Source organism: Podarcis bocagei (assembly GCF_964188305.1).
Source record: "Podarcis bocagei genome assembly, chromosome: 4".
Classification (NCBI taxonomy): Eukaryota; Metazoa; Chordata; class Lepidosauria; order Squamata; family Lacertidae; genus Podarcis; species Podarcis bocagei.
In genome coordinates this window covers 96,447,906-96,475,524 of record NC_138128.1, presented here as the reverse complement: position 1 = coordinate 96,475,524, position 27,619 = coordinate 96,447,906, and the positions used below count along the sequence as shown (strand labels likewise).

Here is a 27,619-nt window from a genome sequence, read left to right as displayed (position 1 = left end):
AAACATCAGTGCAAAAGCAGTGCAAACCCAACCAGCATAGGGCAATTCAATGGCCAATCCTGTCGCTTCCTCTATTATGTTTTTGGCCTCTGTCACCCTTCCTTGTCCTTCAGGATGTGGAAACTGTGGATCTCACTAGCCTGACAGAGGCCCCTATACAACCCCTGAGGCTGCTTTCCGCAGACCATGTGACCTGCCCCACACCTCTTGTCATATGTGATGCCAGGTGTGGGGCAGATAGGCCAGCTTCTGGTGTACAATTCCCATAGGGTACGTGCTAGCTCAGCTGACCCCTGCCCAGTATGGGGAATGCCAGCAGGCTTGATGCCATCACCTACCAGCTGATAGGCAGTGATTCAAAGCCCACTGAATTGGCTGCACAACCAAGTTCCCTGTAGGAAACACCATCACACAGCCAATCCCTGCAGAAAGATGCTGGGAGCGACTGCCCATCAACGAACAGGTGGTAACTTCAAGATTCTCTTCCCTCTGAGCGATCTTCTGTAGCACAGCTGGCCATGCTACAAAGGAAAAGTTTTGCATTGCTTTTAGGGCTCCTATTGACAATGGCATTCTCACCCCCTCCTCCTCAGAAGAGGCTCGTTTTGGTCACTTCCAGAGGGAGGTAGATTTTTGGCCAAATGTTTTGTTGTTGTTGTTTAGTCGTTTGTCGTGTCCGACTCTTCGCGACCCCCTGGACCAGAGCACACCAGGCACTTCTGTCTTCCACTGCCTCCCGCAGTTTGGTCAAACTCATGCTGGTAGCTTCGAGAACACTGTCCAACCATCTCGTCCTCTGTCGTCTCCTTCTCCTTGTGCCCTCCATCTTTCCCAACATCAGGGTCTTTACCAGGGAGTCTTCTCTTCTCATGAGGTGGCCAAAGTATTGGAGCCTCAGCTTCGTGATCTGTCCTTCCAGTGAGCACTCAGGGCTGATTTCCTTGAGAATGGATAGGTTTGATCTTCTTGCAGTCCATGGGACTTTCAAGAGTCTCCTCCAGCACCATAATTCAAAAGCATCAATTCTTCGGCTATCAGCCTTCTTTATGGTCCAGCTCTCACTTCCATACATCACAACTGGGAAAACCGTAGCTTTAGCTATACGGACCTTTGTTGGCAAGGTGATGTCTCTGCTTTATAAGGTGCTGTCTAGGTTTGTCATTGCTTTTGGAATACCCAATGAAGAGGGGGCAGTGCTGCCCACTTCCTCCTCCTCATTGCACAACCCTCCGGCACCCACTTTACAGTGGGGGCTTCTGTTGCTGCCTTTTCTGGGGCTGAGTTGGATATTTTTGCCAGGGGGGGGGGCAGCTCCTGCTTGGCACTTGGCACTGCTCTTTTTTGCCTTCTTCACACCTGTAAGGTGTTCAGTTCTTTTGATGAGGTTGATTTTGTTAATTTGGTACCAGTGCAGGCAGGAGAGTTAATTAATCTAAGACTATATTTGATAGACAAGGGATGTGGGTGGCGCTGTGGGTTAAACCATGGAACCTAGGATTTGCCGATCAGAAGGTCGGTGGTTCGAATCCCCGCAACGGGGTGAGCTCCCGTTGCTCGGTCCCTGCTCCTGCCAACCTAGCAGTTCGAAAGCACGTCAAAGTGCAAGAAGATAAATAGGTACCACTCCAGCAAATCCTTACCCTCTGTCGTTTAACCTTACTCAACATCTTAACCTATAGTAAAAATATAATTTCCATCGTTATCATTCCAAATTTGCATATTCTTATTAATCTTATTACCATATCTGTACAAACTTATTATCCCAAAATACAGACATGCTTTTACACTTGCAAGGCTGGATGTTTTTCCACCTACAGTACTTGAGGGTCAATTCCAAAAGATCCTGCCTGAGAAACGTCTTTGCCCCTGTGGAGATGGTAGCACCGAAACAGCGGCCCACGTCCTCCTGTCTTGCACTCCCTTTAAAAAAAACATGAGGAACGAGATCATCACCCCACTCATACTAACCATCCCAGGGCGTTCAACCACTGCCACAATGCCCTTTCTTCTATCAGATCAAAATGAGCAGATAACAGCAAAGGTTGCTAGGTTCATAGCAGGGGCAATCGGAATAAGGGCCACTAACTGATGGCTGATTCAGGACTTTAAATTGTGCTCATATCAAACTTCCTTTTCTGCGTATATTGTAATATTTTACTGTTGCTGTGGCCATTGGCTAATGCGAATAAAGCTTTATCTTTATCTTATCTCTCAACTTCCCGTGCCAAGATCAAAGAATTCTGAATCCAGATTATTCACCCTCATATTAGCTCAACTATTGTTGTACAAGGGACGCGGGTGGCACTGTGGTCTAAACCACAGAGCCTAGGGCTTGCCGATCAGAAGGTCGGTGGTTCGAATCCCTGCGACAGGGTGAACTCCCATTCTTTGGTCCCTGCTCCTGCCAACCTAGCAGGTTGAAAGCACGTCAAAGTGCAAATAGATAAATAGGTACCACTCGGGGGGGGGGAGGTAAACAGTGTTTCTGTGCGCTGCTCTGGTTTCGCCAGAAGTGGCTTAGTCATGCTGGCCACATGACCCGGAAGCTGTCTGCAGACAAACGCCGGCTCCCTTGGCCAGTAAAGTGAGATGAGCCCCGCAACCCCAGAGTCGTCCGCGACTGGACCTAAAGGTCAGGGGTCCCTTTACCTTTATTGTTGTACAATTTATTAATATGAGAGAAATTTGCATAGTCTTGTGTTTGCTGGATGGCAAGGACCATTGGAATGAACAAAAGCATGAGTTAAATTAGCACTGTTTCAATATGCAAACTGAAATACAGCCATCCCTCAAGATTTGCACTTCAACATTTTGGAAATGCTATATCTTTATTTTTCTCTCTCTTGCAGATGTTCAATCTTTTGCACAATGTAGCCTTTTTGGAGATCACCACATTAAAACATTTGATGAATCTTTATATGATTTTGCCGGTGACTGCAGTTATCTGCTTGCTGGAGACTGTCATACGAGATCCTTCTCACTCTTGGGTGAGTCTAAACTGGATTCTGAATGAACAAACTTGTTTGCACGGACACAATTGTGGTTGATAGTCAGGTGTAAATGAAATCTAACAATCTAGTTATTTGGATGTCTGTAACCACTTTGTTCTCTGGGTTTTAACATCTAGCCAATAGGCTTTTCTACCTTTTCCAGCCTTGTGGCAGATGTTTGTGAAGTGTGTGGGGTGGGGGCGGCAGCATGAGACAGGTGGAGGCAGGAATTGCTGTCCAAGACTGTTGGCTTCCAAGCCAAGAGGTGGGCAATTTGTATTCCACTTCCAGAACCTTGCTCACGACATTTTGCTACCTGGGGCAAAGGTCTAAGATGGTGCCCTCACTTCCATTTATGGAGGCCTGCTGGACCGAATCTCACTGGCGATGGGAATGCAGCTGCCACCGTGTCTGAGGGCAGCAGGCTAGGTGAGGGGGGCAGGGCAGACTGGGGGGCACACCCAGCTCTGTCTGCCATCACTTCATTGCCACCTATCTGTTGCTTTCTATTTATTTCAAAGGTATAAACCACTGAGCCTCTTGGTCTTGCCAATCAGAAGGTTGATGGTTCAAATCCGCACAATGGGGTGAGCTCCTGTTGCTCTGTCTCAGCTCCTGCCAACATAGCAGTTTGAAAACATACCAGTGCAAGTAGATAAATAGGTACCACTGTGGTGGGAAGGTAAATGGTGCTTCCATGCACTCTGGTTTCTGTCACGGTGTTCTGTTGCACCAGAAACAGTTTAGTCATGCTGGCCACATGACCCGGAAAGCTGTCTGTGAACAAACGCCGGCTCCCTTGGCCTGAAAGCAGGATGAGCGCCGTAACCCCATAGTCGCCTTTGACTGGACTTAACCGTCCAGAGGTCCTTTATCTTTTTTACTTTACCTATTTATATCCCACCACTCCTCCAAAGGAGTTAAAAATAGAGTACATGGGTCCCCTCTACTCCATTTCATCTTCTCAACTGCCCTTTGAGATAGATTAGGTAGAGAGGCTGAATGGTTCAAGGTCTTCCACTGAGCTTCATTGCGGAGTGGGAATTTAAATCCATTTCCCAGGTCCTAATTCAACACTGTAAACCATGGGTAGGCAAACTAAGGCCCGGGGGCTGGATCCGGCCCAATCGCCTTCTAAATCTGGCCCAAGGACGGGCCAGGAATCAGCGTGTTTTTATAGGAATAGAATGTGTGCTTTTATTTAAAATGCATCTCTGGGTTATTTGTGGGGCATAGGAATTTGTTCATCCCGCCCATATAGTCCACCCCCCCCCAGAAGTTCTGAGGGACAGTGGATTGGCCCCCTGCTGAAAAAGTTTGCTGACCCCTGCTGTAAACCACAACAGCACCCTGACATGTTCTGCCTAATAGTAGGATAAGCCCTGCTTGGGCAGGCATTATATATGAATTTTGTCCAAATCTCGGTGCACTAAAAAGTGAATCTGCAAGCTTTTACATCACTTAAAAGTGTGCCATGTTCCTTCACTTCCCTGAACGACCTAGCTTTTTGCAGGGACAATTTCTTTGTGAGAAGACGGACGTGGGGGATTATGACAGGCAAGTTGTGGTTTTGGAGGAACAAGCAAGGCTAGCCTTGAAAGACCATCATTTCTCCAGAACAAAATGTGTGTCCTTGGATCCTCAAGACTGCTTCTTGCCAACCAAATCCTGCAAAAGCCCAGCATTTATTTCGTTGCTGCCTACATTCCAGCTTCAAGCTCTGTTTCTTTAGTCCTCAGCCCCTCCCTGAAGAAATGGGGCACGATTCCAAAGAGGCTCCATGCAAGATGAGACTGCCTTGGGAGTATCAGTATTGCACTGGTGCTATCATGACAAGCCCATAAAACTTGAAGAAGAGACAAGCAGTCTCAGACAGACAGTAGGCATGTGCTAGCTGCAGTGATGGCCAAACTCGGCCCTCCAGCTGTTTTGGGACTACAACTCCCATCATCCCTAGCTAACAGGACCAGTGGACAGGGATGATGGGAATTGTAGTCCCAAAACAGCTGGAGGGAATGGCGGCCAGTAAAGATTTCCTGGCATACATCCCTCTGTGTTCAGTATTTTGAAATCATAAATCATTGTCCTCGTTGACAATGACACAATTCCATTTACTGAGGTTTAGCGGCATAATGGGCCTAACCAAAAATGTAATATAGTTGTGAAACGGTTTTGACTAAATGGAAATAATTAAAGGTCAATTAGTGCGCAATCATCATTTTAGTGGTGTTGCACTTGGATAATGTTTCTAAATGGACACCAGGAATTAATCAGCAAAACAGTGCATTCACTTAAATGGTGGCTGTATTCTTTGTTTCTGAGCGCGACTCAGATGAAGGACGAAGGGATCTCTGTGGGATCATGCCCAAGCTGGAGCATCACCCTGCTTCCCCTGGGATTGCTTACTGCTAAAATTTGTACAAACAGTAGCAGCACCCTGTTATCACCCCTCAGCTTCTGTATGCAAGATCAGTCATGTTGGCATGAGGCCATAACTGCCGGATGGTCTCAGGCAATGCTAAGTTCTCGGGGAGAACTCAGAAGACAGATGTGTTATAGATTTCTACATACTAAGTGCCATAAACAAAACCTGTATGCTAAGCCCAAGTCGAGTGAATGGGCACATGAGGAAACAGTATGGGGTTGGCCTTAAGGTCTGTCTGTACTTCTTAAAAAGGGCGAGCGTCATTTCTGAAGGGAGAAAACTCATAACATCTTGTTTCTTTTCAGGCGATTACCAGAATGGAAAAAGAAACAGTATTTCTCTGTACCTCGGAGAATATTTTGATATTCATTTGTTTTTAGATGGCACGGTGACTCAAGGCGATGGAAGGTAAAGATTTTGATAGTGGCAACGAATTGTGAAGAATGCATTTTTCTCTGCATCCTATACTCAGGATTCTTTGTTTCTCTAATCATAGGATTTCAATACCTCATGCCTCCAATGGAGTATTTATAGAAATGGAGGCAGGTTATTATAAGTTATCCAGTGAAGAACATGGCTTTGTGGTGAAGGCTGATATCAGTGGAAACATTCATATAATCCTTGCAGACAAGTACTACAATAAGACCTGTGGACTCTGTGGCAACTTGAATAGCTTTGGTGAAGATGATTTCATGACACAAGAAGGTGAGGTTCATCATTATTCAGGAGAGATTTGGACAGTTTGGTATGGTTTTCTTCCAAGTATACTTAAAGCAGCAAAGTACACTAGTTGATAATACTACCTTTTACCTTTTCTATAGTTTTTTTATTAAAAAATATAAGAAAGTGTTCAGAGTTCTTCTCAAGCCTAGGGCTTGCCGATCAGAAGGTCAGCGGTTTGAATCCCCGTGACGTGGTGAGCTCCTGTTTCTCGGTCCCTGCTCCTGCCAAGCTAGCAGTTCAAAAGCACGTCAAAGTGCAAGTAGATCAATAGGTACCGCTCCGGCGGGAAGGTAAACGGCGTTTCTGTGCGCTGTTCTGGTTTGCCAGAAGTGGCTTAGTCATGCTGGCCACATGACCCGGAAGCTGTATGCCGGCTCCCTCGGCCAGTAAAGTGAGATGAGCGCCGCAACCCCAGAGTCGTCCGCGACTGGACCTAATGGTCAGGGATCCCTTTACCTTGAAGCAACAAAGTAAATTAGCTGATAATACTACCTTTCACCTTTTCTATAGTTTTTTTTTTTAAAAAGAAAGTATTCAGAGTTCTTCTCAGCAGTCTTTCCTATCCAGCTTGGTACATCAGTATTACAATATTCAAGTTGCAGATGGGAGTACCAAGACTGAGAGAACGTTGTCTTGCTTAAGTCAACCAAGTGAGCTCCCCTAGCTGAGGTGAAAATTATTGTAGGTGGACATTCAAATCCATTTACACTTCCATTTATGAGGGTTTTATATGGAGTGACAGATGGTCCGTGGTCCCAGTGTTATTTACTTGACCTGGCAGTAGTCCTCTAAGATCTCAGGCTGAGGGTCTGCCTCAGCTCAGCTTCCAGAGGTCCTGAGGTCCTTTCAAGTTGAGATGCCAAGGAATGGGCCTTGGTCTTGCTTCATGCAGAAAATGGACTCTACAACCGGAAAGTATGAGGACTCCAGTACTTCCTTGAAACATATCTCTACTTTGATAAGGGGCCATTAATGAGTACTCAGGGTAGAGGTTTTTTTTTACCAGTTCTGAATCCACCTGATGGTGTTATTGCTTAGTTTGCTAACCAAAATAGCTTGGCAAACTTTGTCAGATGTAGTCCACTGTATGCCCACAATCTTTTTTTTTAAGTAAATAATATTTATTACTTTTCCAAAAATGTATGCCCACAATCTAGTACACGAGTAACCCAAACTAGTAATCTAATAACAATTTTTAAAGAAGATAAGATTCACCTGGCAGGATTTCTCCTTGGAAATAATTTTGGCTCCTACTTATCCCAACATTATGATCAACGTCCTCTTTAATCAGTTCTTTTGGCATGTCTTCTAGTACAGTGGTACCTCGGGTTACATACGCTTCAGGTTACAGACTTCGCTAACCCAGAAATAGTGCTTCAGGTTAAAAACTTTGCTTCAGGATGAGAACAGAAATTGTGCTCCGGCGGCGTGGCAGCAGCAGGAGGCCCCCTTAGCTAAAGTAGTGCTTCACGTTAAGAACAGTTTCAGGTTAAGTACAGACCTCCAGAACAAATTAAGTACTTAACCCAAGGTACCACTGTATATTTAAGTTTCATGCGTGAAAACCCCTACGGAGCAATTGCAAACCAGAGCAATTTGCTCAGAACTAAATATTAGCTCAGTAGGTTAGAGGATGGTGCTGATTAACACCAAGGTGGCAGGTTTGATCCCTACAAGGGACAGCTGCAGATTCCTGCATTTCAGGGATTTGGACTAGATGATATTCAGGGTCCCTTCCAACTCTACAAATCTATGATTCTGGTCATTGCAGCCTTAGCAACTATACTACATACAACTCTAAAAGTGTGCTTAGCACTGGATATATTTTTTTAAAAAAGAAAAAAGCAGCTGGATTTGGAGATTGGCCTATGGGGAGGGTTTTTCCACGCAGCCTTGTTTCCCGATAACAATTGCCCTTCCAACCTGGTTCCTCGTGTAAGTGTTATTTCCTGCAAAAAGCACATTAGGAGGCTAATGCCTGTTAGGGTAGAGGAGTCCACAGAAAAATGAGGTAGAGATGTGGCTATGGCAGCAAGTCTTTTCGACAAATAGGTTCAGTGTGAATCAGCTATTAAACAGTGCATTCAAATTCCCCGTGAATTCATTACAAACAACATCTGGGTATTATTGTGTGGAGTTTAAAAACTGAATTCAGAATAGGTGTGTGTGTATCTTAAAATGTTTTGCACTTTAAAACACCGTGAGTGTGTTCTTACAGGAGTGGGAAAGGGCTGTTAAATTAACAGCCAAATGCCAAAGGTCTCTTTTCATTGTTTCTGACTGACCTTGTCCTAGCCCTGTAGATTCCCTGTACCTGAAAAACATCCTTCTTTTGGGAAAAAAATACATGAAAAAAGTGGAATGCTGACTCAGTTAGGAGTATGCATGACTGGGAAGTCTGCGAAAATATTCCAAAATAAGAGGCAGAATATTGCTATCTGCTGGCAGAGCTGTCAAGCTTCGTAGGGGGAGCGCCAATAGAGGCAGTTGGCAGGCAAGCTGCCTGCTTTCTTCAGAGGTAGAGGGCAATCTTTTGTAGCCAAAGTTTACTCCCTTGCTTATTCGCCCAATACTCATAGAGGCTGTTTCCACATTGACCTTTTTTTAGTGCCTTCTTTGCACTCCATTAAGGGACGCAGGTGGGGCTGTGGGTTAAACCACAGAGCCTAGGACTTGCTGATCAGAAGGTTGGCGGTTTGTATCCCCGCGACAGGGTGAGCTCCCGTTGCTCGGTCCCTGCTCCTGCCAACCTAGCAGTTCGAAAGCACGTCAAAGTGCAAGTAGATAAATAGGTACCGCTCCGGCGGGAAGGTAAACGGCGTTTCCGTGCCCTGCTCTGGTTCACCAGAAGCGGCTTAGTCATGCTGGCCACATGACCTGGAAGCTGTATGCTGGCTCCCTCGGCCAGCAAAGCGAGATGAGCACCGCAACCCCAGAGTCGGTCACAACTGGAGCTAATGGTCAGGGGTCCCTTTACCTTTACCTTGCACTCCATTAAGATTTTGTTAATTTCCCATTGTGAAATTATCCAAGGTCTTTTCCTCCTATCTCCCCTGCCCCCTGCTAATGAGGGAAGTCTGACTTTTATTAAAATTCTGAAACAGCAATGATAATAGTAGTAGTAGTAGTAGTAGTAGTAGTAATAATAATAATAATAGTAATAATAATAATAATAATAATAATAATAATACTACTACTAATAATAATAATGTGTGCATTAAGTGTGGATGTTTCTTTGTGCTTCAGTGGATGTGGTTTTCACATAGGTAGCCATGTTTTGGGGGACAATTCGATTTTTAGGGGGGGCAATTCAAGAATGAGTTATTAACAGTTAATTGCCTTTTAGGCTTCCTCCATGTGAATAGGAGTTCACTTTTTGAATAATAAGAATTATACATCGGGGGGGAGGGGGGAATCAGGATTTTGGAGATGCTTAGGTGGGGCATGGCCAAAAACAGGTTGGGAACCTCTGCTCTAACCACACCTTCTATCTGCCAGTTGCTCCTCAAGAAAGAGGGAGGGGTGGGTGCATAAGATGCTGCAACCACACACCTCAATACCTCTGATTGGCCTGTTTAAATGGGGGTTTGGCTCCAGTCTGCCTGGCCAAAGAGGGAGGCCCTGGCTTCGCTCCAATGGCTGGGAGGACAGTCCAAATATTTCCCCACGTGGACCCGACGCTCCACCAGACAGCAAACCCCACTCTCCATGAGTTCAGTTGAGCATTAATTCCTCTAACCACATCTTCTCTCTGCCGGTTGCTTCTCAAACTGATTACATCCAAGCCACTTTGTTTCAATCCACCACAACTGCCAGGCATGCTTTTACTTTTATATGTACAAATAATCACTCTCAATAGTGCTATTCATAAGACCTGTAACCGGTTAACGTAGGCAAGTTTTCATCACTTGTTTTAAATTAAATTACGTTAATAATGAAATGTAATGCTTTCTGGAGTTCTGGTGTCTTCTCTTTATAAGAAGCTACCTCAGTAAACAGTTCCAACCTTTATAAGGAGGTATTTGGCAGTTACATTTCAGATGTGTTATCATTCTAAGGATCACATTGTGGGAACATGTTTAGAAGACAATTGCGCATGTTGGGCAGAATATTTTAAATTGTGTGTTTTACCTGCTTGTCTGCAGAAAACTATCCAGCACAATCGACCGTTGAGGAAGGAAGTTTCATTTGCTTAAGCTTCATTCTTGATCAGAGAACTCTAAGCAAATTGTCATATTCAAGTAATGGCCTATTTTCCTCCTTGCAACTGCAGGAACTCTGGAAGAGAACCCCTACATTTTTGCTAACTCCTGGGCCATGCACAGTGAAGAGAGGAGATGCCAAAGGGTGAATCCCCCAAGCTATACCTGCAACATTTCATCTGAGATGGAAGAGAAGGTTGGTGCAGCACCGAGAGATTCATTGACAGCCGGGCAGAAGGGAATCCTACATTTTAGTTAATTTATATTATAGTTTTGCAGTACAAAATTGTAATTCATGTTCACACACACACACACACACACACACACACACACACACACAGTATTTCCTGTGCCAAAATAACAGCATTTCAGACAGGGGAGTTCAAAGCATATTAAAGAATGCACCTTATTCTCTTGAACTGTATATTCATGATTTAAAACCCCCACAGCAGAGGCTTTTTTCTGCTGCCAGTGGATGGCAACCAGTTTCTACTTGTCCTCAGCAGTTTATCAGATGCCGTTTTAAAATTTGCACAAAGCATTTTAGTGTGGATTTTTGACAGGACCCAGGCAAGTCCTGTGAACACCTTTTCTTTACCCATTTGGCAGGAGATTGATAACGGACTAAAAAGTTCCAAATGGCATTTTTTAAAGGGAGTTTCCCCTTCCCATTTCATTTGTCTGACTGTCACCTCTGGTCAATCAGATTTTGAAACCATGCAAATTCCCTGCAGAACCTGTTTTAGCAGAGACAATGTGCAACACTCCCTTCCTTTGACATTCCAAAAGAAAAGAAGCGAGGCACACACCCAAAATTTGCCTTCGGCCACTGTTGCTTCTCTCAAATACTGTTACGTTGCAAAAAATCGCAGCTGAATCAGAAGACAAGGCAGCTGTGACTATCTCCTGGGCCTTTTCACCTGTACTCTTCACCTGCCTGCTGTTTTTAGCAGGTCTTCGGGTATTGTGACACAGCAGGATTTAGCAAAGGGGAGCAACAGGGCTCCTCTACCTTTTGCAGCCATGTTAGGAGGGAGGTGGGATTTTAGTAAGTGCTTCTTGTCTCTTCTGTGCTCTCTCCTCTATCCGGCTGTGGTCAGTCGGGAAGAGAGATTAACAGTTAGATGCTAAGGGAAGCCCATTTCACAATTGGGAACCAAATATCTCAATAAGGCACCCAAGCCCCAGGAAGCAAAAGCCAGATGAAGCAGAGTGTTACAGTGGTACCTCTGGTTACGTACTTAATTCGTTCCGGAGATCCGTTCTTAACCTGAAACTGTTCTTAACCTGAAGCACCACTTTAGCTAATGGGGCCTCCCACTACTGGCGTGCTGCTGCTGCACAATTTCTGTTCTCATCCTGAAGCAAAGTTCTTAACCCGAGGTACTATTTCTGGGTTAGAGGAGTCTGTAACCTGAATCGTATGTGTCAGGGAACTGCCATCAGTGCCGGAGGGAGGGAGCAAGATCCAGAGGGATTCCGGAAAGCGTCCCGGGATTGGGAGAGGCAGCCCATCTTCTGGGGAAGAGAATCAGTGTAGCACCAGTGGAGAAGGGGGGCAGATGGGGGAAGCGGCGAGGCGGTCCCATGACTCCTTGCCGGGGACCAGCAGGGAGAGTAGAGGTCCTCCGCTGCCTACGCCCTCCTTGCGCAGAAGGCTTTCGCGCAGAGAGAGTAGGAGGAGACTAGGCGTCAAAGAGCTTCTTTGCTGGAAGAAGTTTAAGAAATGCCCACTGACGGATTCTGCCAGCAATTGAGACAGCCACGGGAGAGTGGCTGTCCGGACAGAAAAGGTTCACTCAGGCAACCCAGCCAGGTGTAGTGCCGATTTATGCACGAGCAACCCCTAGAACCACTACAGTATGTAACCTGAAGCATATGTAACCCGAGGTACCACTGTACACTCGATAATTCAAGCACCAGAATATCCCACTTCCTGCTTCCTTTTAATGACATTTATTTACTGATAAAAAGAGGTTGGGGTTGACAGCATCTTTTCCTCTCCTGGTGCAGAGGTGAGAGCTGTCTATAGGAAACAATGGCATCCACCCAGAAAGAAAGAGAAAGAAATTAGTAGGAAGATGCTTTCATGCTTTTTCTAAGTCATGCCATCTTTGTGGGGGGAAATAAGTTTGTGGTTTGTTTGTTTTTTACATTGCAAACAACTGGCCTGCCAAGACAAATGCATATTTCAGATTTGTGGCATTTTTGTGTGGGGGTGGGGGAGTTCTGTGGCAGAGAGAGCAAGAGAGAGGCCAATGTGCTTTGCTGTAAACACTCCAAGCTGGAGATGCGGTTGAGAGAGAAGGCAGAGAAACAGCGTTTGTTTTGAAAAGGGAAATGCAGCAGAAAGGTTGCAAAGTTGAACGCAGGGGTAGTACTGGGAAAGAGGGAGGATTCAACTCTCTGTGCCCATTTCTTTGTGGTTTTGTAATGGAAATTGCCTATCTTCACAGTTGATAAAAGAAAAGGAAGTATCAACTGTTATTAGAGCCCCATACTCCATGCTGGCTGTCCCTGCCTTTGCAGTTAAAAAAATCAATATGGAAAGTGGCTGGACAGCATATAAAGGTAAAGGAGACCCCTGACCATTAGGTCTAGTTGTGGCTGACTCTGGGGTTGCGGCGCTCATCTCGCTTTATTGGCCGAGGGAGCCGGCGTACAGCTTCCGGGTCATGTGGCCAGCATGACTAAGCCGCTTCTGGCGAACCAGAGCAGTGCACGGAAATGCCGTTTACCTTCCCGCCGGAGCGGTACCTATTTATCTACTTGCACTTTGACGTGCTTTCGAACTGCTAGGTTGGCAGGAGCAGGGACCAAGCAACGGGAGCTCACCCCATCGCGGGGATTCGAACCGCCGACCTTCTGATTGGCAAGTCCTAGGCTCTGTGGTTTAACCCACAGTGCCACCCGCGTCCCTTGGGCAGCCTACAGACAATTGTTAAAAGAAGAGGAAGGGAATTTAAAAGTAAAAGCCTTTGAGGAGATAAGACATTGTCTCACTGACTGACTTCAATTTCATCAACTATACAATATTTTTAATTCGGACAAGAAAACGGGTTTTGGTAAGGAAGAATCCAAATTACAAATGGTTTTATTAAAAAGCAATAAAGAGCTATTATCTAAAACCTACAATTTTTTATTGGAATGGGATCTTAAAGATGAAGCAGTAAAAAAAGTAATGGTAGAATGGGCCCAGGACATTGGCCATAGAATACAATTGGACCAGTGGGAGAGGCCGGACATCAGATTTACTGCCTGCCAAACTATCAAAGAAAACATCATGGAAATGCTATATAGGTGGCATTTGACACCTATAAAACTAGGCAAGATTTATAAGTTAAAATCCAACTTATGTTGGAAACGCAAAAATGCAGAGGGGACAAAGATGCACGTCTGGTGGGGCTGCGAGAAAGTTAAGAGCTTCTGGGGGATTATTCAAGAAAAGCTGAAAAAGATGTTTAAAATGTCAATTGAAAAGAAACCAGAGACTCTCCTTTTGAGCATAGTAGGGAAAGATAAGAAAAGGATATTTTTATATGCAACTGCTGCGGCCAGAATATTACTGGCAAGAAATTGGAAAGGAGATATTAGCCCCACAAAGAAGGAGTGGATAAAAAAAATTAGGCAAATTTATAGGTTTGGTTAAATTAACGGCAGTTATAAGAAATCAATCTAATCAAAATCTGAGGAAAGAATGGCAATGTTTTGAAGAATATATGGGAAAATACTGGTCCAAAAAAAAATAATACAGTATGTTGATATGTATAGATTAAATATGTAAAGATGAATCAATTAGAAATAAGTTTAATGATGGTTAGATAATGAACAAGATAATGACACAATGTAATATACAGTGGTACCTCAGGTTAAGTACTTAATTCGTTCCGGAGGTCAGTTCTTAACCTGAAACTGTTCTTAACCTGAAGCACCACTTTAACTAATGGGGCCTCCTGCTGGTGCCGCACCACCGGAGCACGATTTCTGTTCTTATCCTGAAGCAAAGTTCTTAACCCAAGGTACTATTTCTGGGTTAGCGGAGTCTGTAACCTGAAGCGTATGTAACCTGAGGTACCACTGTATACACTAATTTATAAGAAGTTGAGCTGTGGTGGAGGGAAGCCACACAGGTGTATATTATTGTCTTTCTTATTTTGATGTACACATGGTTTGTTTTATCGATTAGTAACTGTAAAATTATGCATTTATAGTCTTTAATTGTGATAAAAAAATAAGAAAAGGAAATAGTGGTGTTCCATGTTGACAAAGTAAGGTCAAGTGGATACTGTTTTGCTTGCAAATATGCCTCTCCTTTACCCAGCGTGGCTGTTGCAATGAATGTTGCAGCCAGTCAGCCACTTACACTGTGCAAAGGCGGGGCAGGTAGAAGAAGATACAATTTGGAGAATATGTGCTCCAATCCAGCAGAAAACCTGTGAAGCAGGGCAGCCTCCTAGCGAGCAACTTGACTAAGCCGAGAGTGTGCAGGGAGCTTTTATGCTTCTAGGGCTGCATCAACCAGCTTCTTCCGACAGGAGTGGATGGCTTAAAAGAGAGAGGCCTCTGACTTGGAGCCTAGCATTTCTTCTCCTCTTTAACAGGCCCTCTAGACCAGGGGTCAGCAACCTTTTTCAGCAGGGGGCCGGTCCACCGTACCTCAGATGCTGGAAGAGGAATGGACTTTATAGATTGAGGGATTTGATTGTGGACAGTAGAATTGTATTGTACCATGCTACTAAAAGAAATAGGCATCCCAAGAAACCTCAGTGGCTCAAAAACATTCAGTAGATTTTATTTCTGCTGTAATAAAAGACCAGGCCATTAAGGATCTGAAGCAGGGGTCAGCAAACTTTTTCAGCAGGGGGCCGGTCCACTGTCCCTCAGACCATGTGGAGGGCCAGACTATATTTTGGAAAAAATATATATGAACGAATTCCTATGCCCCACAAATAACCCAGAGATGCATTTTAAATAAAAGCACACATTCTACTCATGTAAAAACATGCTGATTCCTGGACCGTCCGCAGGTTGGATTGAGAAGGCGATTGGGCCACATCCAGCCCCCAGGCCTTAGGTTGCCTACCCCTGCTCTAGACCTCTTGACTGTGTTGATGTGGGTCTCTGGTGGGGAGAGAGGCAGTTTTTTGGGCAGTGCAAGTGGTCTCGACCACTGGAAGTTCTGCAGCAGGGATCATTCAGTTCTAAGATGGGGAGGTCAGAGTTGTAACAAGGGTCTGAATACATATGTAACCCTTTATCCATAAACAATGATCTAAATAAAAATCACACACACACACACCCTTCCATACACACATTTGGGTCTGGGGAAGGGGAGTTGCCTACCTGGTTACAAAATGTTATTCAGGTTAGAGTCGCTATTCAGCTACAGTTGACCAGCGATGACTGGAAGCGGCTGCTAAGTCATGTATGTCAGAAAGCACTCCCTCTCTGTGTTGTCTCTTACCCAAACTGCCTCACCCAGGCATTTTCTCTCTTGACTGTTTATTATGTTCTGGACTTCCTTTGAGGTGCTAACTTTGTTTTTGCCAATCTGCTTTCCATCTTCTGTTCCCTTTTGCAACACCCAGCCACTTGTTGATAGAAAACAGAGGTCCTGGTTCATACAAATAATCCTGTTTGTTTTCGTACCATTGAACTTTCTGATGACTGATGCTTTCGGCTTGTTTGGGGTTTTGCTTGGAGATGCTTAACCAAGGCCCTCAATGCTCTTCACTCCCAGAACAGGGACAATTCCTCCTTCCTCTGCCCTCAGCCAGTCTAGTTCTGCCTACCTAACCACATCTAGCCCAACTTGCAGCTTTTGCCGGTTTAGAAAAAACTTACAATGTTTTGGCTGTAATGGCCCTTTGGCATGGAATAGCTAGTATGGAGGGCTTGCAGCCCGTTCCAGTGCCCCAAGGGACCTCCACAACAGGATTCTTTATTGCTACGCTTCATCATGAGACCCCAGCTTTGGAGGAGCCACTTTTGCGGTAACGACAGCCATTTTAACTGTGATTATATTGCTGGGTTGGCTCTAGAGTTAGACTACAATCCTAATTCCATTTGCTTGCGTGTAAGCCCCACTGAATGCAATAGGGCATGTCTGAGTAGGCATGGTTAGGAAGATTGCGCAAGTAGTCATGCTTACAGTAACCCTATTGAAATCAATGGAACTTAGCTTAGTCATGATCAACTTGTCCCATTGGATTCAGTGGGTCTGCTCTAAGCATGATTAAGTCTGGATCTAACCCATTTTTTAAAAATATATGTATATCAGAACTAGATTTGGACCTTTTAGCCTAAAGCAGAAAATCCGAAGGGCTCATTAGCATGACTTCTGTACCTTCTGCTCCTTTAAATATGGGGTGCACTGCTTGCCAGCTTCCCAGTGTCCTGTGCCCCCACCTATCTGCTTTGCTGACCTTCAACGGCACTAGAAATGTCCTCTTTGAGGTGTCCCACCTCTCCTTGCCTCATGGTAAGACTGAGCTTCATTTGGGCAGAATTATGGATTACGGAAAGCAGTTGTGCTTGTATCAACTACTATCAAACAGAGAGCATGGACAGAGGATTATTTCTCCTGCAGGCTGAAGAAGCGAAGGCTCTGTGTTATGTATTCAGGAGACTTTTGTGGCATTTTCAAACATTAGTTTAATTTATTCATTCTCAAAGCAATACATTGTTCTATTAATAGCAGTTCAGCAATACCAGGGCCTGTTGGAAGAATTTTGATCTTTTACATAAAGAAAAACAGCTTCCTTTGTTTGCTAGCCTCTGCCTCAAGAATGCACAATTCCCCATCCCTCAGCGCCTTTCAATGTGCCATGGTCAGCTGTCGGGGGCAGAGAACAATAGCTATGGTTCAGTCTGTATTCTGCCCACCACTACTGAGCTATGGGGTTTCGTACTCTTTCTTCCTACTCAAAGGGGTTGGTGGAAAAGTGTTGCGTGACTCTTGAGTCCTGCCAATTCCTTCAGTGAACATTAAATCTGTTTCTCAGATTAATCTCTCTGAAGGTTAGTGTGAGGATAAAATGGGTGCAGCGTTGAGGCATGTCTATGGGATTAAGAACCTAATAAATAAAAGGAGTATAGGATAAAATTTATAATAACATAATAAAGCATTTAATTCTTTTTAAAAGGGGGGGGGCAGGAGCTAGCTTGCCTCCTGACTTGAAAGGAAAGTCTGTGCCTTGACTAAAGACACTTTGTGTAATGAGTTGGTGGCAAAGGTGAGATTTGCACTGGGGACTTGGCCTCTACTCATTGCCGGATTTACGTATAAGCTAAACAAGCTATAACCTAGGGCCCCACTCTCTTGGGGGCCCCAAAAACATGTAAAGGAAAAAAACCTGGATGTACATTTCCAAAATATAAGATAAAAAACAAATAAAATAAAACCTACAGCAACAGTGTTTTGTGTTGTGTTGTGTAGGCTCCTATTTGTTATGTGCAAATGGCTTTAGATGCCTATTAGGTCCATAAATTACCATATAGCATATATTCAACACAAAGAAAACAGCGACAATTTGTTGTTGACAAGGACAGCTAGACATATAGGGGGTCCATTAGCTTCAGTGGCTTAGGGCCTCATCAAACCTAAATCCAGCCCTGCCTCTACTCTATACCAGCCATCAGGGCCAGGCCCCCAATGAGGTCTCTGCGGTGAATGAGACAGGGGTGAACAGAGGAGAGAGTATTCAGACATGAAGCCCTACTCCTGACATCTCTCCAGGGACAATTCATGGGGTGGAGGAAGAGAATAGCACCTGCATATTCCTGCAGTTACACCCTTCCCTTCCCGAACACACCCTTATCCCATGAGGCTTATTGTAATAGCTTTGTGACAGCTCTAATTATTCTGTACCTGCAGGGCGTTATAGAAAATTGCCAGCTGCTGAGGACATCCACTGTCTTTTCCCAATGTCATCACTTGGTTGATCCCGAGCAATTCATTGGCCTCTGTGAAGAAGACATCTGCAGATGTGCCCAGGATAGGAACTGCCACTGTCCCGTTTTTCTAGAGTATGCCAGAAACTGTGCTCGTCAAGGTGTGATTCTGGAAGGATGGCCTGACAGCGCTTCATGCAGTAAGTTTCCAAGACTTGGTTTCTGTACTGGACAGCAGTACAGATTGATTTGGAGAGTTCTAAAACACTAGTAACATGGCTTGAACTCCCAGTTCCGAGCAAAAACCTGTCACGATCGCCTAAGGGCACAGACAGGGCATGTTCTGACCTTGCATCTCTCACGGTGCCATCTATTTGTGGGCTATTTCTTATCCATGCTTTTCAACAGAGATGTGTAACCATTGGAATGGACTGTCAGGTGGTGTCACTGCCACTGTGCTAATGGCACACAGGACTTCTTCGCCTTTTCACCAAACCCGGTGGCCGTGGCCAAGTCCCTGAATGAATGTCTGCACCAAATTATGGGTTAGATGAGGGCTAGCAATATGAAACACAATCTGGATAGGTCAAAGGCTATGATGGTGGACTGGCCACGGGCAAGAGGGTTTTTGCTTTTGCGTGTTCAGACCCAGAAACCTCCCCCCTAAATAAATTCACACTTGGCTCAAATTTTGGTTTTGGGCAGAATTTAGGCCACAACTTTATTGATTACAGAAAGTGACTGGTTGCATAGGCTCTGGTTCGACTAGCTCCCTGCACCCTTGCAGGTAGCGCTGACCCAGGGCACCAGCATAGGTCAGCCAAGGGGGAACACCTGGATAAGCGGAAAGCCAGGAATGGGCTATCTCTGCCACCCAAATGTCCCCCTGGACTCAGGCACGGGCACAACCCCCTCTCAGGGGTTGACCAAACCATTAAGTCCCTGGATTCCTTTAATGGAATACCCTTCACATAGGGATGGCGAGAGCGTTCTCCCATCCCTATCACCTGAACCAGAGCCTATCCACAGCCTTACAAGTTGTGACGATTTGCGAAACCCAAATGGCACCAGCCAATCAGCCAAGTGGGGAAAATTCCTGCCGTGCCCCTGTCCCAACGACAGACGACACACAATGGCATAACAAGGTCAAGCTCACAGCCCCAAATATAGAGAGAGGTGGGCGGGTGTTCCAAATGCACGTGCCAAAAGAGGAAGCTCTGGGTCATGTTCATGGGTATAAATAGGTCCCTCAGACTGTCTGGACTGCGTCCCATTGGCCAGATTGCACCCAGCTACGAGGGACCTACCAATAGGGTGTTGTGGCTGACCAATCGTACCCACCCACAACTCAGGGTGTCGGTTTCCAGGTCTCAACGCAATACGTGCCCTCTTTAAAGGAGGACCTGATTTATCTGCCCCTCTAAAGGACAAGGGCTACTCCCTTCATTGATCCTTTTCACAAGCTTGGACAGGTGAGCTATTTCTGCAGGTGCTTTTCTCCAACAAAATTGCCCTTGGTCATCCATTGGAAACCTCTCATATCAAATGCTGTAAGGTGCTCCACTGAGGGCTTGAAGACAATTCATAAGCTTCAGCTGATGCAGAATCCTGGGCCTCAGCTGCTCTGATTCCGTATTAGCTTTGTGGCGTTTGCCCATTCTTTGGGGATACGTTTGTATTGGGGGAGAGAAAGGGTTAATAGATTGACCAATAAGAAAGCCCAGAGGTGGAGCCTACCTGATTTTGAGGTTCAGCCCAGAGGTTTTGACAGTTAGTTCGGTTGGTTCTTTGGGGGGGGGGGGGAGACAGAGGAGTCAGAGTGAGTGAGAGACAGGGGCAAGACTGAGAGGGAATAGAGTGACAGCGTTTCGAATATATTTTAAAACTTGTTTGTGTTTGAAATAAACTTTAATCTTCATTGTTAACTCTACCTGACTGAGACTCAATGCTTCACTGGAGAACCCTGGGTTTTTTCCCACAAAATTGGTGTAAGCGGAAGGATAAAGTAGTGGTGTACAGGTCAATAGTCTGTGAAACAACCGGGGTCTCTGTACGAACACCACAAGCTTCTAGGTCCAGTTATGAGTGCTGGTGAAGACTTTTAAAGCCCTGTTTAGTCTAGTGCCTCTATAATTCATGGAGATCTTCCTCCTATATATTCACCCTCGTCTCCAAACTGTGTACAGGGGCTCCAAATTTTGCGATGATTTTTCTGCAGATTCCCCCCCCCCCCATTTCATAAATTCACAAGTAACAAGTAATTGTTAAGTACATATCAGGCCAACTTGGTAGTTTCATATTTTTTTTTTAATACAGTAGCTTTATTTACTGAATACAAGTAACACAAACACACTGTATTAGGGCTACTCTCTAGGGCAGGGGTGGCCATAAAGCTGCCTTGCAGATATTGTTGAAGAGCAGCTCCCTTCTGCTGCAAGGCATCAGAACATTTCCTAATGCAAATCACCATAATTTGCAACAATAACAGCCAGGCATTCACCTTTGTATCATGGCAGGTGGAGACAGATTATAATTGTTTCCAGAGAGCAAAAGGCAGAATGAAAGAACACCCATTGCATGTGGTATGTCTGCTCATCTCACTGTTAACTGCAGCTAATAGCTGTTTGCAGGTTTTGGAGTTACTTCAGAAATGATTTGGCCAGAGATAGAACAAACAAGCTGCATGTTTACACCATGGAAAGCAAAATATCTCCTGAGCCACATTCAGTTCCTGTCTGTCTCCAGAACTAAGTTTTCAGATGTCCACAAACGTTTCTTGGAATTTCAGCATTCACACGTGATTCTGTTTGCCAAATGTTGCATGGTCACTGTAATATGTTACCTGTTTTGTATGTGTAAGTTTTACCTCCTTAGAAGTGGTTTTTTAAAAAATAAAATACGAGAAAGGAATTGACCGAATAAAATATCCACCCTTCTGTATAATAAAGTAAGTAGAGTATTCGTAGATTCCTAAAGGATTTGTCTCTCAGATCCCTGCAATTTTTTCAGGGCCAGGATGTCCAGTTGGCTTGGAGTATAAGGAGTGCACATCCCCTTGTGCCAAAACCTGCCAGAGTTTGAATATCAATGAAGTGTGCCAAGAAAAATGTGTCGATGGCTGCAGCTGCCCTGGTAATTTATTTACTGATCTGTTTACAGAGCCAATCTTTGAGCAGCAGCATTTCCCATTTCATTTAAAGAAGAAAACTGGTGTCTGTTTTCAAATGCTTAGGAGTATTTATTTCTCTCTCTTCTCCTTCTCTTTTTCTCTGCCCCCAGATTAGGCCTACATGCATTTCATCAAAGAGCTACTATTAAATAAAAAGAAATAAAGGTCTATGTGAGTTCAGCGATGGATGATGATCCATTACTTCTTCCCTTTTGCCTGCAAAGTCTTAAGTTGCTTCTGAATTATTTCTAAGTCATTCCAGCTGTTAGGGAAAGAAAATGAAGATGATATACTGTGAGAGGCTTTTTAATTGAGCCTGGAGATGTAAGAGTATGTATTCTTTTCAGCTAGACATACACTGGGTAGTATACTAGCCCTCTGATTAGAGTTGTTTTCACAGCTCAGCTAAGGCAAACTTTGTTTGCTAAGGGCAATGGTGTTCAGGGGACCTGTTCCATATTGACTTGTCTGCTGAGGAACCCCTACGAAGCCCCAGTTTATTGCAGAATATTGTAGGAGCACATTAAGGTCAAGGGTGGGCGGAAGGTATATTGGCATCTGCTGGTAGATCTCTGGGTGATTTGCAATAGTTTGGCAAGGGTTTCTGACTTGCAGTTGTTCATTCTTTAACATCAGCAGTCAGGAGCACTTCAGACCTGTCTTTGAACCTGTCTGAAACTTAAAACCTCAATTTCTTAGTAGGGCTATGTTTAAAACTTGTTTGAGTTTCTGCCCTGTTTTTGAGTTTGTCTGAAACTTCAAACCTTAATTTTGTATCACTATTACTTCTTATATTACTACTGCTTGGTTCTCTTAAATAGGGTTTTGTTTAAAACTTGTTTGAGTCTCTGCCCTGTTTTTGAGTTTGTCTGAAACTTCAAACCTTAATTTTGTATCACTATTATTTCTTATTACTACTGCTTGGTTCTCTTAAATAGGGTTTTGGTTAAAACTTTTTTGAGTTTCTGCCCTGTTTGCTGAGTTTGTTTGAATACTTTAAAACCTCATTTTCTTATCACTACTGCTCAATTCTCTTAAATGTTTAAAACTTGTCATTGAGGTTTTCATACCTTTTTTGTAAACTCGAAGAAGCATTTCTAGCCCTGATCTTGAGCTTGTTTGATATCACTTAAAATCTTACAATTTCTTTATTTCCTTCTGAGGAAACAGTGAAAGGAGTTTTGTAGCTGGCATCTCGTTAAGTTTTTGTTTAATTCTAGTTTATTTCTTTATTTTTGTTATTCTATAGTCGATTACTTCTCGTTTCAGGGATTTTCATGGTAATTTCTTTTGTTGAGGGTGAAAGATGCCAGCTGATAAACATTTATGACTTGTGTCAATCTTCTTCCTTAGAATTTAGGGTTAAAATGGTTTTGTGGATACTAACAGTGTTTTTGCTGGCCTCTCTAGAGGGCAAGCTGCTTGATGGAGACCTCTGTGTTGACAGCTCTGACTGCCCCTGCCTACATTCAGGCAAGCGCTACTCTCCCGGCTCTTCTGTCTACCAGGACTGCAACTCATGGTAAATAGGATAATGGGATCCACAATGGTAATGTTGTCACAGGCGATGAGACCCTGTGTGATTATCCCCATAGACACTTACATTTCTGGCCAACTCACTGGTTATATACCTTGAGGACCAATCTATACATGTAGCCAAATCAAGTCCTAATGTTTATTTTGGATTGTGGTGCTTTAGGTGCACGTTTCAGTTCCACAGCACCAAAAACACCAAAGAAGAAAAACTCCACTCAACTGACACATAGAAAGCTTTCAAGTGAGGGAGGAGACATTAGTAGCTGTCTCCCATACATGGTATTTTTCTATGTGCAAGGAACTTCATTGATAGGGAAACATTCAGACATGTAGCTCCTTGCCTGGAGCATGAATTGGTATGGAGTTGATTCTCCTGTGTCTCAGTGTGTAAAATAAGTGCCTAGGCCAGAACTATAGATGATCCCAATGAATAAGTTTCAACACACTCATGCATGTGCTTAAGGCCTTGGACACTATTATTATTATTATTATTATTATTATTATTATTATTATTATTATTATTACTTGTATACCACCCTTCATTTGAAGATGATTACATAAAAGATTAAAGAGAACTTTGTTGAATAATAGCATGAGAAGTGAGATTTAATTGATTTAAATCAGCAATAAGGATTAGGATCTGGGCTTCCAGAGAAGGATTTCCCCCCATGGGGACAGCCCAGTGCAAAGTTCAAAGGGTTCTCATCCCCAGGAGCTGCTATTAGCCGCAGAGAAGTAGGTACAAGAACAAGCGTCTGTATGGCTTCCCTTACCTTGTGTCAATCGCCCCATCAAATTCATCTCCTTGACTGCTAAAGAAAAAGACCTTTGGTGATCCCATCATGAATCTCCATGTCATGTGCTCTTTAGTATGAATAATGATAGGCTATGTTCAGTTTGCCCATGCATCTAAATAATAAAAATTTGCATTTTTCAGTATTTGCAGGCATGGCACCTGGATCTGCAGCAATGAACCTTGCCCAGGTAGGTTGATATTGATATTGAATAACCAGTAAGGGAATTTGCACAATCTTTTTCAGTCCTAACTCTCAAGTGTCTCACATTGCAAACAGTATCTTGCTCTCTGTTGTAGATTTTTTGAAGGAAGGGTACATATTTCTACCCCTTTGGTGAACTCAAATTTTAAACTAGGTATTTTGTGATGGCGCACTGAAGACCCTTGATACAAAACACACACAAAAAATGCTTAAATACATGCACTGTTTAAATTACACTATTTTAATGAGTTTGTTGGTTTGTTATAAGGTGTGCGTCGGAACCCACATGCCTATCTAACATTCATGTGTATTCCTGCTAGGATCCTTAACTGGAGTTGGAACACATGTCTGTTAAGAATTTCTGCCCTTATCCTTATGCCCCATTAAAAAGTTCACACACCTGAGGAACAAAGAAAGTTTGGTTTATTATGCAGAAGTGGCAATTACAGCAATATATTTATTGCAATATTCAAACCAGATTGAGGGAAATTGAAAAGCAAAACACCAAGTCAGCTGTATATAAAATTTGCTCCTCTAAGTTCTATGGTTTAAACAGATAACAGGGTCACTTATATCTCAAAATTAATAATTCCAGTCCTTTATGTTAGCCCGATTGAACGTTTTCCTCTCAACTTTTGTCAAGGGCAGATATTTAAACATACCCAGAAATGATAGATATTGTGGATGTCCTTTGAATGTGTCAAACACTGTAGAACATTTTCTTTTCTACTGCTCATTGTACAACCAGCTATGCAAATGCATGCAATCCCCCTTTTTTGGGTAGTCTAGCATAATAGCACAATGAAAATATCAGATTCTATGCGTCTAACATTAACCCAGAAGTAACTGAAAGGCTGGCTGAGTTTTTATCAGTAGTATCTCTCAGTTTGGTGAATGGCACTATTTAGCAGGAAGAAATCCCAATGATATATAATCCTTGTCATGGCTGTTTATTTGTATATATTTTAAATGTTTATATATTGATGTTTTATGATGTTTTATCATAGCCTGTGCTTGTAATGCCTACAAAGGCAAAGAAGAAGAAGAAAATGACAGCGTGTCTCAGTGCTGCTTTCAGATAGCAAGGTTACAATAAAAGTGGGCAGAAAATCACACAGCATATACACCTTGATCTTGAGAGTAAAAAGGACCCCAAACTATCCCAGAGACCTAGAAAGTGAGTGTGACGACTTGCCACGGACCCATGCTAAAAAGAAAGCACAAATAAAGGAGTGAACTGGTATATCTGATCTGGAACCCTAATGGAACACAAATGAGTTGCCCGAACCAACCAGAACTATAGATGTCTTGACTTAAAGGGGGACTTGTAACTGCTGCCTCTCATGTTGTTTTTGCTGCATCAGTAGCACTGAAGATACATTGCTGCTGCGTATTTAAGTGCAGGTCCATTGTAGGTAAGCTCACTAGTACTAAGACCTACTAACTATAAGAAGATCCAACCTCTCCATTCTGAAGGAAATCAGCCCTGAGTGCTCACTGGAAGGACAGATCCTGAAGCTGAGGCTCCAATACTTTGGCCACCTCATGAGAAGAGAAGACTCCCTGGAAAAGACCCTGATGTTGGGAAAGATGGAGGGCACAAGGAGAAGGGGACAATGGAGAACGAGATGATTGGACAGTGTTCTCAAAGCTACCAGCATGAGTTTGAGGAAACTGCAGGAGGCAGTGGAAGACAGGAGTGCCTGGCGTGTTCTGGTCCATGGGGTCATGAAGAGTCGGACACGATTAAACAACAGCAATAACATTGCTACTTATCACACCCGAGGTCTTTCATCTCATGATTACTATTGGCACATCCTATTTTATCCTACCATCTCATTTGAAACCACCTTTCTTAGATCCCAGGCCTAAAAATATTTAAAATTCAGTCCTACAGATCTCAGTGATACTTTCTTTTGAGCAGTTATTCTTACAAGGGCAATCAGAGAGGAATATGCTTTGAGGCAGACATCTGCCCAGCCCAGCCATTTGAATCAGGAATGCTTCTTTCTTGTTTTAATATGATCGTGAGAACTCTGCTTTAGCTTGAAGTCATGTTGTTTAAAATCAATATTTGGTACTGGTTTTTTTTCAGGTGAATGCTCTGTCACTGGCCAATCACATTTCAAGAGCTTTGACAACAAGTATTTCACCTTCAGTGGCATCTGTCATTACTTGTTTGCCAGAGATTGTGTGGAGAACACCTTTTCTGTTTTCATAGAGACTGTCCAGGTAAGAACATCTTCCTTGAAAGGAAAAAACAAGGGCTGCCTCTTTCACTCAAAAACACACCGACCGATTTGACAAAGTGCTTGGGCAAACAACATGTTGTAGAGAGCCAAGCTGAACATGGCAGCCTGAGGTGTTGTGTTGTTTTGTTTTGTTTTGTGTTGTGTTTTTAAATGGCAGCCTGGTGTTGAGTTTTCCTTCTTCCCCTCCATAAAGTATCAGGCCATCTTGTGTCCTGACATAATTAGAGTAAGATTTACATTGAGACTATTTGTATAATGACAGCAGCTCACTTGTGTATCAATATACCCCATGGTAGGTTAGGCAAGATGCTAGCTTGCAAAGAATAAAGACTTCCCATGGATGACTTAATTGCAATACCATTTTCACATTTGCAAATGAACTGGGCGTTTTGCTTTAGGATATATGCCAGTGCTATCAGAGGTAAATATGTGTGTCTCTTTTTTGAAACATGGAGCATACCAACACAGTAAATTTATATTGCTTTTATTAGCTGTTATGGTTCTCCGCCCTCAGCTTGGTGCTGATAAATTATCTGTCCTAAACCAAAATTTCAGTTTCCTTGGGAGAAGGAACGGCTGCTGAACCAGACATGCCCAGTCTCCCTCATGCAAAAAGGCGCTTATTATTCCTGCTGCTGACCACTGTGCTGTTATTTGGTCACAATTATTTTTTTTTAAAAAAAGAATTTATGTTTTTAGACATTATGGGGGAATAACTCTACAACAAATTAGTAATGCCCTGTTTTTATCATTATTGATTCTATTGATCTTTTGTGTTTTATTTTCTCTTCTGTAAATTGCTTTCAAACTTTCTGCTAGTTGTAGGAAGCGACTGTCAAATAAACGAGGCAGAACTTACAAAACATAGGTGCACACAGCAAGAGTTCGTAACAACGGTACTGGCTGTGTACAGATAGCAATTTTAACATTGGTTCAAGCATTATTTGCATGGTCTCACGGCAACTGATGGACTGAGGCCGCAGCTAAATCAAAATTGCAATGCTAATGTAACACTTGGATTTCTTTTTAGTGTGCTGATGACCCTGATGCCGTATGTACCCGATCAGCCTCTGTCCAGCTTCTGGAAGAGAACAGCATTATTAAACTGAAACACGGTGGTGTCGTTTCTTTGAACGGGCAGGATGTACAAATCCCTTTCACGCAAGGTGTGTTCTGTGTCATGTGACTAAGAGTATCTCAGCATAGCTGTCAACTTACAGATTTGAAAATAAGGGACCAGCAGCCTCAGAAATAAGGGATCAGCAGCCAAAATAAGGGATCAACAATTACTTTGATAAAATACAAATGGCTTTAGATACCTATTAGGTCCATAAATTACCATATAGCATATATTCAACACACAAAAACAGCAACAATCTGTTGTTGACAAAGGACAGCTGGACATAGAAAGGGCCCCATTACCTTCAGTAG

General features: G+C 43.5%; 1 protein-coding gene across 1 annotated transcript in view; it reads left to right on the top strand.

The window, feature by feature from the left end:
• VWF (von Willebrand factor) overlaps window positions 1-27,619 on the top strand; it is a 175,286-nt gene that overhangs the window by 3,042 nt on the left and 144,625 nt on the right. Inside the window, exons 3-12 of the mRNA XM_081191447.1 lie at window positions 2,850-2,987; window positions 5,721-5,823; window positions 5,912-6,120; window positions 10,412-10,536; window positions 18,217-18,433; window positions 21,243-21,365; window positions 22,813-22,924; window positions 23,876-23,922; window positions 26,032-26,168; window positions 27,219-27,354. Of these exons, the coding sequence (XP_081047573.1) occupies window positions 2,850-2,987; window positions 5,721-5,823; window positions 5,912-6,120; window positions 10,412-10,536; window positions 18,217-18,433; window positions 21,243-21,365; window positions 22,813-22,924; window positions 23,876-23,922; window positions 26,032-26,168; window positions 27,219-27,354 (1,347 nt within the window). The remainder of the gene's footprint in view (window positions 1-2,849; window positions 2,988-5,720; window positions 5,824-5,911; window positions 6,121-10,411; window positions 10,537-18,216; window positions 18,434-21,242; window positions 21,366-22,812; window positions 22,925-23,875; window positions 23,923-26,031; window positions 26,169-27,218; window positions 27,355-27,619) is intronic.